Here is a 15,725-nt window from a genome sequence, read left to right as displayed (position 1 = left end):
GAAGGCTGGGAGGTTTGGTGGTTTGCACCTTGAGAGGAAAACTCACCTCTGCAATGGTCTGTGAATTATTCAGAACTTCCTTTAAAGTGATTTTAGATAATTAATTTTAAAATTTCCTTTAAAAACCCTCATCAAGCAGGAGTTTTTCATATTCTTAAGGGCTTTGTGAGTACTAAAATGAACTGCAAGTTTTCAGAGAATCTCTGTGCTCCAGACTCCACTGAGACATCCTACACTGCTCCCCAGCATCACTCCTTCTTCTCATACCTGGGATTATTGCTGCCAGGAGCAGAGCTATGGGGAAACCAGCACAGCAGTAAACCTTCCTTTTTCTGTAACTCAGTGATGAGATTGTGGGTCCCTGAATATCATACAGTAAAGAGCAGCAGCACAAGTATCAGAGAAAAAGAAGGAAGAGCTGCCTCTGCTTCAGGAGGGTGCATGTTTTCAAAGCTTCCTTCCAACACCTTTAAGCTTTGCTTTGGGTATCTAACTCATCCCATTCTTTAAAAGATCCTTACTCCCTATCTAGAAATGTTCAGGAAAATGACAAACAGCATCTAAAGCAATGTTTCCTTCCTGCCAACACCCAGACAAGTGTTCATAGGTTGGTGAGCACTGGCCTTATACAGTTTATAGATTCAGGTCAGCAGCACTTCTGGCCAGGCCAGGGCTTCTGCTGGATGCCTGCAACAAGCAGGGCAGGCAGGGCTTTTTCCACTGGAGACAACAGGGTTCTAAAGGGTTAATTTCCACACATGGGGAGTGGCAGTTTAATTGTCTGAGTGCTCATCTGAGCACTGCTGTTACAAAAAGCCAACTGGACTTGTGTGCACACAGGTGCTGATGGCTGCACAGACAGGCCACGGCCCCCAATCTAATTAAAAGGAAGCTTTTTCTGCCAACTGTTTAGACCTCATAATTCCAGCACATATAATCAGATTTCAAGACCTTCTCTAAATTAAGCTGTCTGGAGACTGAATCAGAGCACTCTAAACTTACATCTGAAAATTAGTCTTACTCATTCCCATCTGCTACAGCAGAACAATGAGAGGCTGTTGTGTGAGGTAAAGTTCTTCACCTCGCTAGAGCAGGTGCTGGGGGCTCAGGACTGTGTTGCTCTAGCATCAGGATTTGTCCCAAAGGAGGAAGAAGATAAGTCCTTGCAGTTCAGGAGAGCAACAGAAAATATTCCTTTCAACAGAGGACATACCTGTCTATGTCCAAGACACCATGTTAGGGAGCAAAGATGATTCTTCAAAATTATTTATTTTATAGAAAGACAAATAAAACAACATCAGTACTATAAGCTGTGTGCAACTCGTGTGCTTAGGGAAGTTGTTCATCATCTTTCTTGTGTGAACTCCTGCTATTCAGCAACTTTATCCAACTTTCTTCCTGCTACAATAAAGCCTAAATGTGCTTCAAGGATTAATGAGTGTTATCTAAGCACTTCTTCACAGAAGAAAACTGAGAACTTGAGAAACGGTAAAACCCTTGTTCCCTGGAGCTACCCAGTGAAATCCACAACGGAACATTTAACCGGACAAACAGCGAAACCCTTTTCCCCTGTGCTACCCAGTGGGATCCAGGCAGAGGTCGGGGTCGTGGGACGTCATGTGCAGGTAGATGCGGCGGGACAGCTCGGGGCCGATGCGGCGGCAGGTGGCAGTCACGCCCTCCCCGCGGTGCACTGGGATAGCGGCCAGCATGTCCGCCCGCTCCTGCTCCGAGGAGCACCTCTCATAGGCCTGAGAGCAACACAGGAACAACGGCATCACCCTCCTGCATCCACTGCTTGCAAAGACAGTCAGAGCTGTGCACCCGAACCTGCTCTACCCTTCCACAGTGTCAGCTCGTTTTTCACTTGGTCTCTGCCCAAGTCCCATCTTGAGCTTGGAGAGTGGAGCCGGTGCTGCTCCCTCAGTGGGCAGCCAGAAGAGTGGATGCCAAGGAATCAGCCCCTTCACTAACTCACTGAACCGCTCATACAGAACCTCTGTGTCAAATTTAGTACTGATTAAATCACTTCTTCCACCCCCTGAATGAGCTGGCTGCCTGCACAGTGCTGGGTATCCCTGAGGCATCCTCACCTGGATCAGAAGCTGAGGAGAAGGGTAGGCAGACACGATAGCCTCAGCCATCTCAGAGCTGACACGGTTAAATTGCTGTATCTGCCTCTTCCAAACTTTCAAGAGACCCTTTCCGGAAGGATCCACCTTCACCCCTCCACAGGAGCCCTTCTCCATGTAGAAAGAGAACCCTGTGTTCTCTCGCTCTCGCCTGGGGAGAACAAGGAGAGAGGAAGCAAAGGAGACAATGAGGCTGTGCAGAAAATCCTGTCCCTGCCATCTGTTGTCAGCGAGCCAGAGCGCCACCCCTCACTTGAGCTGTCACAGACACAACTGACATCAAAGCAAACATGAACAATTTGACCCTGTTTTCTTTACAGACACTACAATTACCAATTTCTTTAAGACCCAGATTGCTACTGAAAAAGAAACAATCCTGTATTCAGCAGCAATCCTGACACAAGTCAACTTGCAGACAAAGTGGTAAACAAGAATTCACCATCTGGCTGTCAACCATCATAAAACACTTCCAGACGTCATTTTTAATGACATCTCACCTCTTGTCATGGCTGACATGGAAATCCAGCAGCTGCTGTGATAGGAATGCCAGGATTGTGTGAGACTGCACAGGATGGCTTTCTTAGCTATCACTGTGCACAAGCTGCTGTCTTCCCTATCAATGGACAGAGCCAAGTGGTTCATTCTCAGGCACGTCTCTTGGTTACACACTGGAGAAGAAAAGCTGGCACTCTCAGAGCCAACCCTACTCACATTCCCTTCCCACTCCAAAAATCTGACTCAGAACAAGAACTGTACTTGATGTCAAGGCTCCAGTGTGAGACCTGAAGGTGGTGAGGCACTGGAACAAATTGGCCAAAGAAGTTGCAGATAGCCCATCCCTGGAAGTGTTCAATGCAAGGCTGGATGGAGCACTAAGCAACCTGGTCTGGTGGAAGGTGTCCCTGCCCACGGCAGGGGGTTGGATTGGATGATCTTTAAGGTCCCTTCCAACCCAAACTAGCCTGTGACTATGAAACCAGGGTCTGTCCCGACCCCTCTGTGGGCAGGACATCCATTTCAAGAACAAGCCCTGTGCTGAAGGAGCTGCAATAGCAGCTGCCCTGCCACCCACGCCTTTAGGAACCATTTATACCCTGTGTTGTACCTGCTATTCCTTCCCAGTAGCTTAAAGTGCAGCCTCTCCAAAGGTAGGACAAAAGCTCCTCTGCTTACTCACTTGTACGGTGCCTCAGCCACAGCTTTTGTGAACATAGTGGCATATTCCCCAAGCTCCTCACTACTCTCAAAAATGCTGACTTGGACTTGTGTGCTCAGCTGCAGATCCACCAGGGCCTGTATCACCATTGGGAACAACAAATGGCACAATCAGTCTTGTTGCATCAAATTCTGGTTTTGTCTGAAGCAGAAAAGGGTCACAAACGTCCTGCTGCAGGACAAGAACCTTCACTCTCTTTCCATTTTGAGAACAGTTAACTTCAGACACTGAAGTATTTAGAGGCAGTCTGCCTGCTGACAGTTAATATCACCTCGGTGTCCTCTGAGCTGCCTCAGCTGCTCTTGGCTCTTGTTCCAAACAGGCCATCACCAGTGGGCTTTGTCAGTAGGCCATGAAGAGCAGGAGGTGCTGAGACTGACCTCAGTGTGCAGGTGAATGAGACACATCAGTCTGTGTGGGAGCAGGTACAGGGCTGAGCACGGGGAGCTGAGCCCAAAGAGCTCTGTTCAGACTGATGGACTAAGGAATAATGAAAGCCCATACTCCCATCCACAAAATTGTGTGACTGGGTCAAATGTTCAAATACTGGGAGACAACAGATGATGGCTGCATGTCTGTATGTCTGTTTTAAAAGCACTCACTTCTTTCACATCCATTCTGGATAAGTTCAGGCCAGAATCCTTAACCTCCTTTTTTCTCCTTTCTCCCCGTTTCTCTTGATTCCTGCTTGCTGCTGTCTGTCGCAGCCTTTGTTTTGGCTGAACTTGGAGAGACCTAAAAAGAGTAAAGTAAGACTGGGGTGACAGTCTGGATGGACCTTTGCTTCTGTTTCTGTATAAAAAGTGATTATTATTGCCAGATTATTAGTTATTCCCAGATAATTAATTATTCCAATTCTGGGAATACCTCTCATACTCCAGTCGTTGCTAGAAGGAATTAACATATAACCTATGGCATTTTTCAAGGCCAGAGAAAACACAGAAACATTTGGAGGGAAGAAGTCTGACCTGAAATAATTTTCTACTCCAACTACTGCCAGAGCCAGAATTCTCCCAGGCATTTTCTCCATCGCATGAGCTACAAAACTCTGCAGGGTCTCCTTCTGCTTTTCTGCACAGCCATCAGCATTCTACAAAAATGAATGGGAAAAATAAGGAGTTAAAGCATTTTGAGGCACACAGAGAAGCTCAGCAAATCATGGCCCTGGTTGTAGCACTGCAGAGGAGTCTGTTCACCCTTGCTCTTCAGGGCAAGCAGGCAAAACTTGATCCCATGTAAAGTTAGAGCAGAAAGAAAGAAATAATATAAACCCCCTTGATGTAACAATGTAACTCTTCAAGAATGTGTGAAAAATTTTAACTAGCAAAGAAAGTTTGTAAGAACTTCACACTATACAACCCATTAATGGCTCCTAAACCCAGATTTTGGTTTGAGTGAAACCCTGCATTCCTCCCACCCCAAAACCTTCCTGCCAAACCAAGAGGGATGACAATGTTTTTGCATCAAGGCATGTTCAGGAGCACAAAAGTCATAAGTGTTCTCACTTGCTTGTAGCTGTGAGCCATGGACAAAAACTCCTCCAAGCCAAGCAGAACCAGGACATTTGGTTCTTCTGTCCATTCATCTCCTCCTCCCATCTGTTCAGATATGAAAACAAACAGGCCTCAGTCTGCTTAGAATTCACTCAGACTCCCACTCAGAGCTCTGAGCAGCGAGATTAGAAGGTGTTTACTTGGGTTGCTAAATACTAACGACTGCAAACAACACATGAAGAAAAGGGCAAGATTATCAACATTTTGCTGGCATACCTGTGATGACACTGTCTTTCTCCTCCAGGTGATGCTGCAGGGAACATCGTGGTTCTCAAACACGCAGGAATAACCGGCAGCCTGCAAAGCACTATGGATCTGCTCGCCACCTTTTACCTGTAAGATGACTGAAATCGATGCACGGGTCAGGCCTTCAGAGAGAAGACAACAGTCAATACAAGGCAGGTGCAGGCTGTGAGGACAACTACCTGGATCTAGCACCACTGTTATGTATTTCTGGCACTCTCCTGGCCGCTGAGCTTTCAGCACCTTGGCAACGGCTCTCTTCCTCTCCTTCTCCTCCTCCTGCTCCCTTCTCTTTGCTTCTTGCTCCTTCCTTCTCTGCCACGCATTCTGGCAGATTGCCTCCCGTTCCTTCTGACTATATTGTCGCTTCTTGAGAGGGAGCGATGTTTCTGGCCTTTCTCTGTTTATCGGGGGGCTACTAGGCCTGTCTGAGTCGACTGGCAAGGAGCTCAAGGAGGATCTCTCAGCACTGCGTGTGCCATTCTCACTGTCACAAGCCATTTCTCCAGACGGCGCCGGGATTTCCCGCAGCCCTTCGCTCCCAGGAGTCATCGGGTCATCACTAGCACCAAGCCCACATGCCTCTCCTGTATCGCCAGTGCCCAGGTTGAAAGGCTCAGGATCCGCTCTCACCCTCATCTCGACGCTCTCAGGCAAATGGACGACGTCCATCACTTCATCATCCGTCTCTTCGCTCTCGCTGCTCACCATCTTGACAACCTCCGCCGCTTGAGGATCAGGAGATGGCGGCGGCGGGCGGCTCGTCTCGCCGAAGCATGGGGACGGCTGCAGCAGGTGTGCCAAGGAGGGCAGGTTTTCCTCCTCGCTGCTCTCAGACCCCGACTCGCTCTCCGCCATCCCCCGCGTCTCCTCAGAGCACCCGCGCCCGCCTGAGGGGAAAGCCCGCGCCGGCCGCTGGTTGGCCCGAACGCGCGTGCGGTGGGCGGTGATTGGTCCGAGCGTGCGCCGTCGCGAGCCTTTGGACCAATCGCCGCCCGGCGGGCGCGCGTGCGCGTCGCCTTCCCAGCGGGAAGAGGAAGGGGAAGCGGCGCCATCAAGATGGCGGCGCTGGGACGGCTGTGTGAGTGAGGGCCCGTGTCAGCTCACTGCCCGTGTCAGCGCACTGCCCTCTGAGGGGCGGGGAGCGGGGGTCTGGCCGTGCGGCGAGAGGGATGAGCTCGGGAGAAGGTGGCCCAGGGAGGTCACCCCGCGGGATGTCGCGCCCCCGGTGGGATGTCACCGCCAGTAGCGCGAGGCTGAGGCTTTCGCCTTTGCCTGGAGCTGAGGCGGGGCTGTGGTGATGGGCGGGTTTGTGTATGTAAAACTGCAACTATAGTTCGTCTTTGTCTAATTTCCCGTAACTTTTTAGGTCTCGGAGGCTTAAGGGGGTTTTGTTTTCCTCAACAGTATTTCATAGAATTATGGACAGGTTTGGTTTGGAAGGAACCTTAAAGATGATCTTGTTCCAATTCCTGCTATGGGCAGGGATGACTTCCATCAGACCAGGTTGCAGTAGCCCCCTCCATCCTGGGCTTGAACACTTCCAGTGATGCGACGTTTCCAGCTCACTGAGTAATTAGTGATGATTTAATTGAGTTAAACTGGTGGTCTGCTTAGGTTCAGGAAACAAGATAAGCACTGTTCTGCACTAACCTGCTGCTTAACAGGCTAAATAGAGGGACTCAGAAAAATTAGCTTTGTCTCCTAACTGCATGAAAGGTGGTACTGAGGAGATTTTTAAGATAATGATGAAATGGGTTGGGAGGGAACTTCAGGATCACCCAGTTCCTACCCCCTACATTTCACTAGACCAGCTTACTCCAAGCCCTGTTCAACCTGGCCTTAAACACTTCCTTAAACTGGAAGGATTAATGAAAAAACTGTGTTCCAGACTGCCTTTTTACCACTCCCAGGGCTCTGTGTTCCTTCTTAGAGCCTTTAATAATAGAATCACAGAATCACTAAGGTTGGAAAAGACCTCAAATACCAGCAAGTCCAACCTTTATGCTCCTTCTGGATCCTCCTCAGACCGTTTCTGGCTGGTCATAGATGTTTATATATTTTCCAGAAGTCTGCTCATTTGTAAGATTTCAGGAGGTAACTGTGTAAGTAAATGCCATTTGGTCAAAGGGGAACCTGAAACAAATCACACTCATCTTTTCTCAAAACACTGTAAGAGCAACCCACAGCAACCAGTGCCATCTGTGCTGCATTTTACAAGACTGAAACAGGAATTTGTGCACGTCATTTAGCATTGTTGCTGAGAGTTTTATTCTTACCTGGGCAGCAGCAGCAGCACTTGAGATGTGGCCTTTTTTCAAGGAACTTAAACCATTTTGGTCTAATTTATCTTGGAAGTGCTTTTTGTTTCTCCCAGGGCTTTCCTTTGCCTTTAATTTTAAAGCCTGTATTAACTGCTGTCCTTTACATCTGACAGAGGGAGTGATGCAGGATAGTTTTTCCAGCTGATGATGTTGTTCTTTCTCCTAACCCAGTTCTAACCACTCCCCCTACAAGCCTGGTTGCTGTCAGATGGGCTTCTAAGAAAAGTGGGGGCAGCTCCAAGAACCTGGGTGGCCGCAGCCCCGGGAAACGCTATGGGTTCAAAAAAGTGGAAGGTAGGTCTGAGTACCTGATTTGCATTTCACTGGGGTTTTCACAGCTTCTCTCCCCTGATAAGGGTCGTGTGCAGGGCACTTTTCCAGGAGAAGGAGGAGGGGAGGATCAGTGAAACTGAGTGATCAAGGGTCACTGGTGGGAGGGCAGGGTGAGTCAGCTCCCCCCGGCAGGGCTGCCAGCCAAAATTGCCTACAGAAAACGTTCTTTGGTTCTACCTTTGCCTCTCCAGAGGGCCCAGGAGGAGGGGACACTGTGGGACACCTCCTAATGGCACTGCACTTTCCTCCCACGCTGGGTGGAAAAACTGAGCATTTCCAGTGTTTACAAAGGAGAGAATTAAAAGGCTTAGCAGAAGCCAGAGTGCAGATTCTTGCAGTTGAGTGCTTAAAAATTATTAGCTTTGCTGATGGAAACATACCAATGTAAAGGAAATAAAACAAATGCTTTCAGCAGCCAGAAAATGTACCCTAGAAGCAATCTTTTCAAAGATTTGACTTTTTGCTATGATCTATCCATTGCCCTTTTATTTCCAGCTAACAGCATTTTTGTTCAGATGCTTTTAGCATTTGAAGTAATTTTTCCGTAGAAAATGCCTACAAAAAGCTGAGATTTGCAAGTCCTGGAGTCACTTGTGCTCTGCCAGGGCTCAGGGGAGCTGTTTCTGTGCAGTCTGACTGTGTCACTCTCTTGCAGGCGCGTTTGTCCACGCAGGGAACATTCTGGCCACGCAGCGGTTGATCCGCTGGCACCCCGGCGCTCACGTAAGGCCTTTTCTCTCTTTGGTTCCCAGAGAACAGCAGCCCCTGAGAGCCCCACAGTCACTGTCTCCTCCCTTTCAGTCTCAGTCTCAATGCTCATCGCTGTGTGTGTGGTGTTAGTCACAGAGCCTGCTCACAGCCTCGCCTGTGGGGCTCAGGGGAGTTATGGATGTCCCAGAACAGTTCTGTGACCTCACTGGGCACTTCCACTCAGGGTGGAACGGGTGTCTCGTGTCTCCCACTGAGCACCACTCCAAACTGATTGCTGGAAGCAAATTGTGGGATTTTTATTTTTAAAAAGCAACAGATGCTGTTGAAGCCAGGATGTCAAACAAGGCAGACCAACAATCAGATCTGCTTTAGCTGTGCAACTCCAGCCTCTCCTTCCTAATGCTCTCCCCATGCTCTCCCAGGTCGGGATGGGCCGGAACAAGACACTGTATGCCCTGGAAGATGGGATTGTGAGATACACCAAGGAGGTCTACGTGCCCCCGCCCCGCAGCAGCGAGAGCAGGGATGTGATCTGCCAGCTGCCCAAGGGAGCAGTCCTTTATAAAACTTTCATCAGTGTTGTCCCTACCACAGAGGTGGGGACCTTCAAACTCGTCACCATGCTGTGAAGCTGCTGTGTCATGTGGGCACAGATGGACAGGACAGACCACTGCAGCTGTACTGGCACCTGAAGACAAGAGTGCCTCTGAAGATACCATTCTAGAACTCGGTTTTGCTCCTGAAGCACTTGGGATTTGTGTTCAGGCACTGAGATCACCTGCTGGCCTTTTAAAGAGTGTTTAATAAATGCTGTAGGGCAGCTGGAGGTCTTGGCTGCTCATGGAATGTGTTTAATGGTCATTTAATATCCGGAGAGCCTGCTCTGTTGTGCGGCTGGATGAATTCCCTCTCCAATCACTCTTGTGTCAGTGTTTGTCCTGCTAACAATTCCCTCTACTTTTGCTCATTTTTAGTCATTACTGTTCTCTTTGTGCCTTAATTCACAATCCTGCAGAGCAGTATTCCACCTGCACCTAATGCTGTGTGCCAGGAAGATGGATTTTTCCCTCTACCTCACTCACCTCAATGGTTAACTTAAGTATCTGAGTGTTACATTCACTGGCCGTATGAGACAAGTTCACAGGCCTAACTAACTCATTACCAAGTTCAGGGGACCTAGCAAGATGTCCAAATCTGGACTGGTACTTGCAGCTCAGCAGCTGGAGATGTATGATAAAGCAGCATCCAGGATGCTCCATCCTTTTGAGTCATTATGTGACATTTTTGAGCTTGTATTGCTCAAAATAAAGGAGCCTCAATGTGTTGTGCCCAAGCTAACTGATCTCATTTTATCTACAGGTTTGTAAACAATTTGAAACATTGACTGCAGTAGAAAACAGGTTATCAAAATCAGTAGTGTAAGGACACTGGTGTTGACATTATTTAGACAATTTTTCTACTCTGCAGAAGACCAGGTGAACTGGGTCAGGCACGTGTGTCCACCTGTGCTTCACAGTCTTCATGCAGACTCCAGCTGTTAGTCCATGCATCTGTCCTTTCCCATGCTGCACACGCAGTCCCATGGTTCATCTTGGTGGTCCATACCCGGGTATAACCCATGGAGCCCCTCCAGATCTGTGTGTGGGGTCTGTGGGGTGCTGCTGTCGGTCACAGAGGCCGTTGGTGCCACAGCACGTCCCCTCTGCCACTCACAGGTGAGGATTTCCACCTGTAGCAATCCAGGTACAATAAAACACTTGATAACCAAAGAAACGGGTGAAGCAGCACACCACCACCCTGCCTGAGGTCTGAGCCTTTGTGCAGCCAGCAGTGCTGCCTCACAGAGGTATGAAATGCTGCTCCTGAGGAGCTCTGGCCCAGCAGACCTTCCCCTTGGCTTTGCCTTGTGCAGCTCCAGCAGCTGCACCTTTGACTTTGGTGTTTGCCAGAGAGGAGTGAGGAGACGTCCCTGGTTCCTCTGCAGTGGCTCTGTGGCTGTCCTTGTGCCCCAAGAGGGATAGCACTGATGGCTGGGTTGGGCTTGCCTGTGTCTCAGCTGACTGTGGATCTGGGCGAAGGTTTGGCCATTCCCTGTGGAGGAAGATTGTATCCCAGGCACTTCTGTTGCTGACAGCACAGGAAGCAGCAGTACTCTGAGGCCAAGGCCTTACACCGCAGTGTTTCGCTGAGTTTGGTAGCTGAGGGGGGCATGGAGGGGGTCTGGAACACCATGTCTGTCCAAGGCCTCTGAGCTCATTCCTGTTCCTGAGAAAGCTGGAGGATGCCTCAGAGCATGCTCATAAGGAGGTGGCATCTATTGAGGAGAGAGGAAGAGCATTACAGTGGATCAGAAATAACCAGGAGATTATCCCACCTCTTCTTGCAGAGCGGATGAAAAGCCTCACGACTGCCACCAGCCTGAAATGAAACCCCCGCAGTGCTCCAGCTGGGGAACAGAGCACCTGGAGATGAGAGCATTGTTCTGGAACACAGCACGAACCTGCTGGAGACACATTCTCCCCTCACACTCTGTGCCACGTTCCTGCTCTTCCCTGTTCTCCTTCAAGGACTTGGCAGAAGGCCAGAACAAATTTGACTTTGAGACGGGGCTGTCATTTGTGTTCCCTTGACTAAAGAAAATTACTGGGGTTTATACAAGTACCTGCAAACCAGGTGCTGTGCCCAGGTTTCAGCAAGTCTCACTGCACAGAGAGAGGAATCTCCAGGCTTTGTCACATTTATTTTGGCAGAGCTGGGCTAGCATTCTCCCCACAGGTGACAGGAAGGGGCATGAGGATGTTGTGGAAAAGCCTCCAGTGCTGTTCCTCAACTACTTGTCTTTGGAGCTTTACTCTCCTGTGCCCTCACTGCCCAGCTTTCATAGAATCAAAAAATGGTTTGGGTTGCAAGGGACCTTAAACATCATCCAGTTCCAACCCTTGAATGGGCAGGGACACCTTCCACTATATCAGGCTGGTACTTCTCAGGCAGTGTCATTAGATATAGCTCCAAACACTGAGTGGCAAGGGCTGACTATGCCAGGCTTTAGGGTACAGCTTTAAGAGCTCAAAATCCAGATAAATCAGTGAACTTTTAATGCTTTACTCAGGGTTTCAAACGTGTTTGCTCTGCTTTAGGCAATGAGGTCTCTGAACAGGAGTGTCTCAGGATGCTGCCACAGGACCTACTCTGCAGGATGCACTCCCTTTTCCCTGTTCTATTGTGGGAGTGCAAATCTTAAATATCATAACAAGCAAAGTCTCTGCTCATAAATAAGCCATAAACACTTCAAGGTAATAGCAAGGGGTCTCATCAGGAGTGTCCCACAGGGAGAAGGAAGCAAGGACCCATGAAAGCCTTAGAGATCAAAATATAATGCTCCCAGCTTAGACTTGTGTGGAGCAGGTGATCCGATAGAGCCTGCCCTTTCTCCCTGGGGCTCTGCCCTGCCTCCTGGTACAGGCATTTCTGCAAATGCACTGGGGGAGGGGAGATGGATCATTAACCAGCACAGATGTACACCAAAGGAGCCTCCAGATACACTTTGTGCTTTCCCAGAGGTAAAAGCTATCAGGGGAAGGCAATCACAGAGCACAGAGTCCTCAGCTACCACCAACTGCTGGAGCAAGACAGAGATACCGACCACAGTGGTGACTGCCATGGGCTTCTGCCAGCCCCCAGTGCAGGGAGGGGAGCTCACCTCCTGGGAAGGCTCTGCCCACAGCCCAAACCTGTCGGCAATCATCTGGTGGATTTCCCGCTGGCGATCTTTCTTCCGCACGCTCTCGTAGCTGGGCAGGCGGGGCTGCTCCCAGGGCGGGAGCTGGTACGTGCTGGGGGGTCCGACACAGAAGAGCTCGTCTCCCTAAAAACACCCATCCCCAGAAAAGGGTCAGTGTGGTGGTGGCTCTCATCACTACAAGTTCATGTCCTGATGCCGCCTTGAGTTAATTCAGGGTTCAAAGCTGTAGGCAGTTCTGGGCTCCTCTGAACACCCAGAGAGGATTTCCGCCCTCCCAGGAGGAATCACGCCACGACCTGCGATGCAGGATACAAACCCCAGGATACACCACTGGCACTTCACACCCAAACACCTCAGGGCACTGTGGTGTCCTCTGCAATATTCCTTCCCCCCACATGCCGCCTGCGCCCGGGATTTTTACAGGCAGCACTTCCCAAAGCTGTGGGATAGCACCAGAAGACGCTGCCCAGCACCTTTTGCCCCAGGCAAACCCCATAACCAGAGTCGCTTTCCAAGGCCATGAGCACCTTTGCTCCCACTCCCGCCCAGCTCCCAGCAGGGCCCCTGCCATCACCTGCATGCCGGGGTTCTCCGCAGCGCTCTCCAGCCGGGACGCTCCGGGCTGGGGTCCCACCAGCTGCTGGCTGCTGCGGAAGTAGGGCGGGGGGTGGTCCTGGAATGAGGAGGACATGAGCAGAGCCAAAATCCCTCACATCCTTCCTGGCAGAGAAGCAGGGCTCAGCCAGCTCTCATGGGACAGCAGCACCCTAGCAGAGGAAGAGCTGCTCCCTCTGCATGAGGGTCCTGCAGCTCTCGCTGCTGGCAGCAGCCCCTGCCTGGTCAGTGATACCAACAGTTCTGCTCATCCCCCCTGGCAGTGCAGGGTCTGCTCCAAGGGCTGGAGCCAGCTGGAGCAGAGCACAGCCAGAGGGACAGTCTGGGCCCCAGGGCAGGGTTTCACTGAAAATCAGAAGAACCATCTCTTTTTGGGGGACAACAAAAAACAACCCAGCTATTCCACTGGTGTAGATAACAGCTCCATCACATGCTCAGGGTTACAGAATTTGTAAGCTCTTATCTACTGAGGCTGTCATTTCAGGATAATGCAGCAAGCAAATCTGCAGGGCAATAGCTGTGCTGTTCCCAAGCTGTCTTGTTCCAGTGTTGAGCAACAGCAGAAATCCTGTTCACAGAGAACAGCCCCTCGAGCCAGAGCCAGGACTTGAACCATGGCTGTACCTTGTTCTTAGAAAACCCCATCTCTGCCAGCAGAAACCAGCCCAGAGACTCCCAGGGCAACCAGGGATGCGCAGGGAGAACTGTGAGGATTTACTTCTGCTCTTAATAACCAAGCAACTGTTTGTCTTGGCCCTGCAGCACAGCTACAGAAGCTGCAGGGAAACAGCACCCAGCTGTTGGTTCAGTAACTGATGAGCAAAACCAGTGCAACTATTCCTGCCCACAAGCTCCTCACACACTACAACTGCTTCTCTTTTTCTGAAGGAAATACATTCTATATATGTTCCCTTTTCATATATAAATCTTTGCATCCACCCTTCCATACTGCCCTTTGCTAAAGGCAAGATGCCTGCTTGAAGTTTCCACCTCAGAGCTCAGGGAGCATCCCACTCTGCCTGAGGGAGCAGCTCCACAGGGCAAGGCAGCACAGCAGCAGGGCCTGCTCCCAGCATGTTCCATGGGCAGGCAACAGGAGGGAAGAGAGGGAAAGGAGTGGAGACAATCAGACAAGGACACCATCAGTGCAGCCTATTTCCACTGTGATTTCTGCTGGGGACTTCCCAGCCTGTGCTGGACTATTAGATTTGCCTTTCATAGCACTAGTCTCTCCAGCCCTTGCTAGTGAGGCTGAATGTCCACTCATCTCCTAGAGACTGCAAAGTGGTACCTGCAGCCCTCCCCTCAAGAGCCATCCTTGCAGCTCTGGAAGCTGAGCTTTCCCCAGGCAGTCACTGCCACAAAAGCAACGCTGGCTACACACGCTGCTCTTTTTTCATCAGCTTCCCTAGTTGAAAGCCAGCCCCAGGAAATTACAGATGCAAGCAAAAGGGCTTTGTGTCTCACTGCTGCTTCCCCAGGAGCTGTGCACAAGAGAGCCAGTTGTCAGGGATGCGGGTGGCTTTGTCTGCCTTTGCCCTCAGCTTCCAGCTCCATTCCCTGCTGAGCCCCTTCCTATAAAGCACAGCCTAACCCCACACATGACTGTGCAGGGGGAGGAGAACCTCCCCCCTGAGCCGTGTGGAGAGCAGGGAAGCCTTTTAGTCTTGGGCCTTGGAGATACAACGACAACGGCACAGCCAGGCAGGATTGGGTGGGTGGGTGGATGAATTTCTTGGATAGAGTGGGAGCAAGGAGGTGGCAGAGCCCAGCTCTGCTTGGAGGACCCAGGTCCATCAGCAGTCCCAGCCAGGCTGCAGGACAATGCAGCCCCACAGACCCAGCACAGGGGGACAGGAGCTCGGGGGACAGAGGGGGACTCGCGGACAGGAGAAAGAGAGGGAGGACTCTGAGGACACTCACATACTGGCTGGGGGTCTGGAACAGGCGGCAGGAGCAGAGGAACTGGCAGCACATGGGGTCCCGGTGGTACAAGAGCAGCAGCAGGATGAGGATCGCCACGATGAAGACGGAGGTGGACACCGCTGCCAAGAGACGGGAGAGGCGAGAGGACCGGTGTTTCGACGGGCCCGCGGGCCTCCTCCTGCCGCCCGCTCTCGCCGCGTGGCCGCCGCCTGGAGAAGCCCCTGAGAAGCCGATTGCACCTGCTGCCCGTCCCGAGAGCGGCAAAGTCCCTTTGTGCCCAACAGCTCCCTCCCTGCGAGACTGAGAACAGCCTGCAGAGCCAGGAGGGGCTCGCCGCATCCCGGACCGCGGCGGCGGGGACCGACCCGCGGGGACCGGCACGGGCACCCGCCGTCTCTGGCCCGGGGTTCTCGGCTCACTCAGCACCGCGGCAGGGCGCCGGTTCGCCCGTGTTCCGGTCTCCCGGGAACCCGCGGCTCCGCGGAGCCCACCGGCACCGCCAGCCCCCGCCGGCCCCTGCCCCGCTCCGGCCCCAATCCCGCGATCCAGCGGGAGCCCCCCGGACTGGGACCGGCTGCAGCAGCGACCACCGCCCCCCGCAGGTATCGCCTTATCGGCACAGCCCGGGAGGCACCGGCAGAGGACGATCCCGCCCGGCGGCCGCCCCCGCTCCGCTCCCGGCCCCGCCGCAGCCCCCGCCCGCCACTCACTGGCGGCGATGACGATGGCCAGGACGTTGTTGTCCATGCTGGCGCCGGCGGTCGCTGTGTGGCCCGAGCCCTCCGCCAGCTGCGCCATGCCGACCCCGCCGCCGCCGGCCCCTGGCCGCCGCCCGCGCCCCACAGCCCGCGAGGGGCGGGCCGGGGCGGGGCGGGGCCGGGGCGGGCGGGCTCCGCCGCGGGGCTCCCGGGGCTCGCCCTTCGCACACGC

General features: G+C 51.9%; 3 protein-coding genes across 4 annotated transcripts; 1 reads left to right on the top strand and 2 right to left on the bottom strand.

Annotated features, from left to right (window-relative positions):
• Window positions 1-1,250: 1,250 nt before the first annotated feature.
• On the bottom strand, window positions 1,251-6,091 carry EME1 (essential meiotic structure-specific endonuclease 1). The gene is made up of 8 exons (XM_063409160.1): window positions 5,327-6,091; window positions 5,118-5,245; window positions 4,854-4,946; window positions 4,317-4,438; window positions 3,951-4,083; window positions 3,310-3,425; window positions 2,094-2,283; window positions 1,251-1,751 (listed from the first exon to the last, which is right to left on the bottom strand). Exons 1-8 carry the CDS (start codon window positions 6,000-6,002, stop codon window positions 1,575-1,577), a joined length of 1,635 nt encoding a protein of 544 aa, XP_063265230.1. The 5' UTR covers window positions 6,003-6,091; the 3' UTR covers window positions 1,251-1,574.
• A 48-nt stretch (window positions 6,092-6,139) lies between these two features.
• Window positions 6,140-9,358, top strand: MRPL27 (mitochondrial ribosomal protein L27). Its single transcript, XM_063409165.1, has 4 exons — window positions 6,140-6,225; window positions 7,640-7,762; window positions 8,457-8,524; window positions 8,935-9,358. Exons 1-4 carry the CDS (start codon window positions 6,204-6,206, stop codon window positions 9,139-9,141), a joined length of 420 nt encoding a protein of 139 aa, XP_063265235.1. The 5' UTR covers window positions 6,140-6,203; the 3' UTR covers window positions 9,142-9,358.
• Window positions 9,359-9,501: 143 nt separating this feature from the next.
• LOC134556817 (uncharacterized) lies at window positions 9,502-15,654 on the bottom strand. Of its 2 annotated transcripts, none has more exons than XM_063409164.1 (5): window positions 15,506-15,654; window positions 14,793-14,914; window positions 12,829-12,927; window positions 12,213-12,377; window positions 9,502-10,826 (listed from the first exon to the last, which is right to left on the bottom strand). In XM_063409164.1, exons 1-5 carry the CDS (start codon window positions 15,591-15,593, stop codon window positions 10,680-10,682), a joined length of 621 nt encoding a protein of 206 aa, XP_063265234.1. In that variant the 5' UTR covers window positions 15,594-15,654; the 3' UTR covers window positions 9,502-10,679. The 2 variants fall into 2 exon arrangements, with proteins under 2 accessions (XP_063265234.1, XP_063265233.1); XM_063409163.1 differs by having other exon boundaries at window positions 14,793-15,016; window positions 15,506-15,653.
• Window positions 15,655-15,725: the final 71 nt, after the last annotated feature.

This window comes from Prinia subflava, chromosome 12, assembly GCF_021018805.1.
Source record: "Prinia subflava isolate CZ2003 ecotype Zambia chromosome 12, Cam_Psub_1.2, whole genome shotgun sequence".
Lineage (NCBI taxonomy): Eukaryota > Metazoa > Chordata > Aves > Passeriformes > Cisticolidae > Prinia > Prinia subflava.
Note: the sequence above shows the minus strand (reverse complement) of the source record. Positions and strands in the feature narration are given on the sequence as shown.

Bases quoted from the DNA above. Each gene is read 5' to 3' on its own strand.
- EME1 (XM_063409160.1), bottom strand. From the start codon at position 6,002: ATGGCGGAGAGCGAGTCGGGGTCTGAGAGCAGCGAGGAGGAAAACCTG. The intron at 5,246-5,326 runs GTAGTTGTCCTC...CATCGATTTCAG, and splicing joins AACAGTGGTGCTAGATCCAG to TCATCTTACAGGTAAAAGGT. The intron at 3,426-3,950 runs GTGAGTGCTTTT...ATGGTGATACAG, and splicing joins CCAGAATGGATGTGAAAGAA to GCCCTGGTGGATCTGCAGCT.
- MRPL27 (XM_063409165.1), top strand. From the start codon at position 6,204: ATGGCGGCGCTGGGACGGCTGT. The intron at 6,226-7,639 runs GTGAGTGAGGGC...CTCCTAACCCAG, and splicing joins GGCGGCGCTGGGACGGCTGT to TTCTAACCACTCCCCCTACA. The intron at 7,763-8,456 runs GTAGGTCTGAGT...ACTCTCTTGCAG, and splicing joins TGGGTTCAAAAAAGTGGAAG to GCGCGTTTGTCCACGCAGGG.
- LOC134556817 (XM_063409163.1), bottom strand. From the start codon at position 15,593: ATGGCGCAGCTGGCGGAGGGCTCGGGCCACACAGCGACCGCCGGCGCC. The intron at 15,017-15,505 runs GTGAGTGGCGGG...TCGGCTTCTCAG, and splicing joins GGCCATCGTCATCGCCGCCA to GGGCTTCTCCAGGCGGCGGC. The intron at 10,827-12,212 runs GTGAGCTCCCCT...TCTCCTCAATAG, and splicing joins GGGCAGAGCCTTCCCAGGAG to ATGCCACCTCCTTATGAGCA.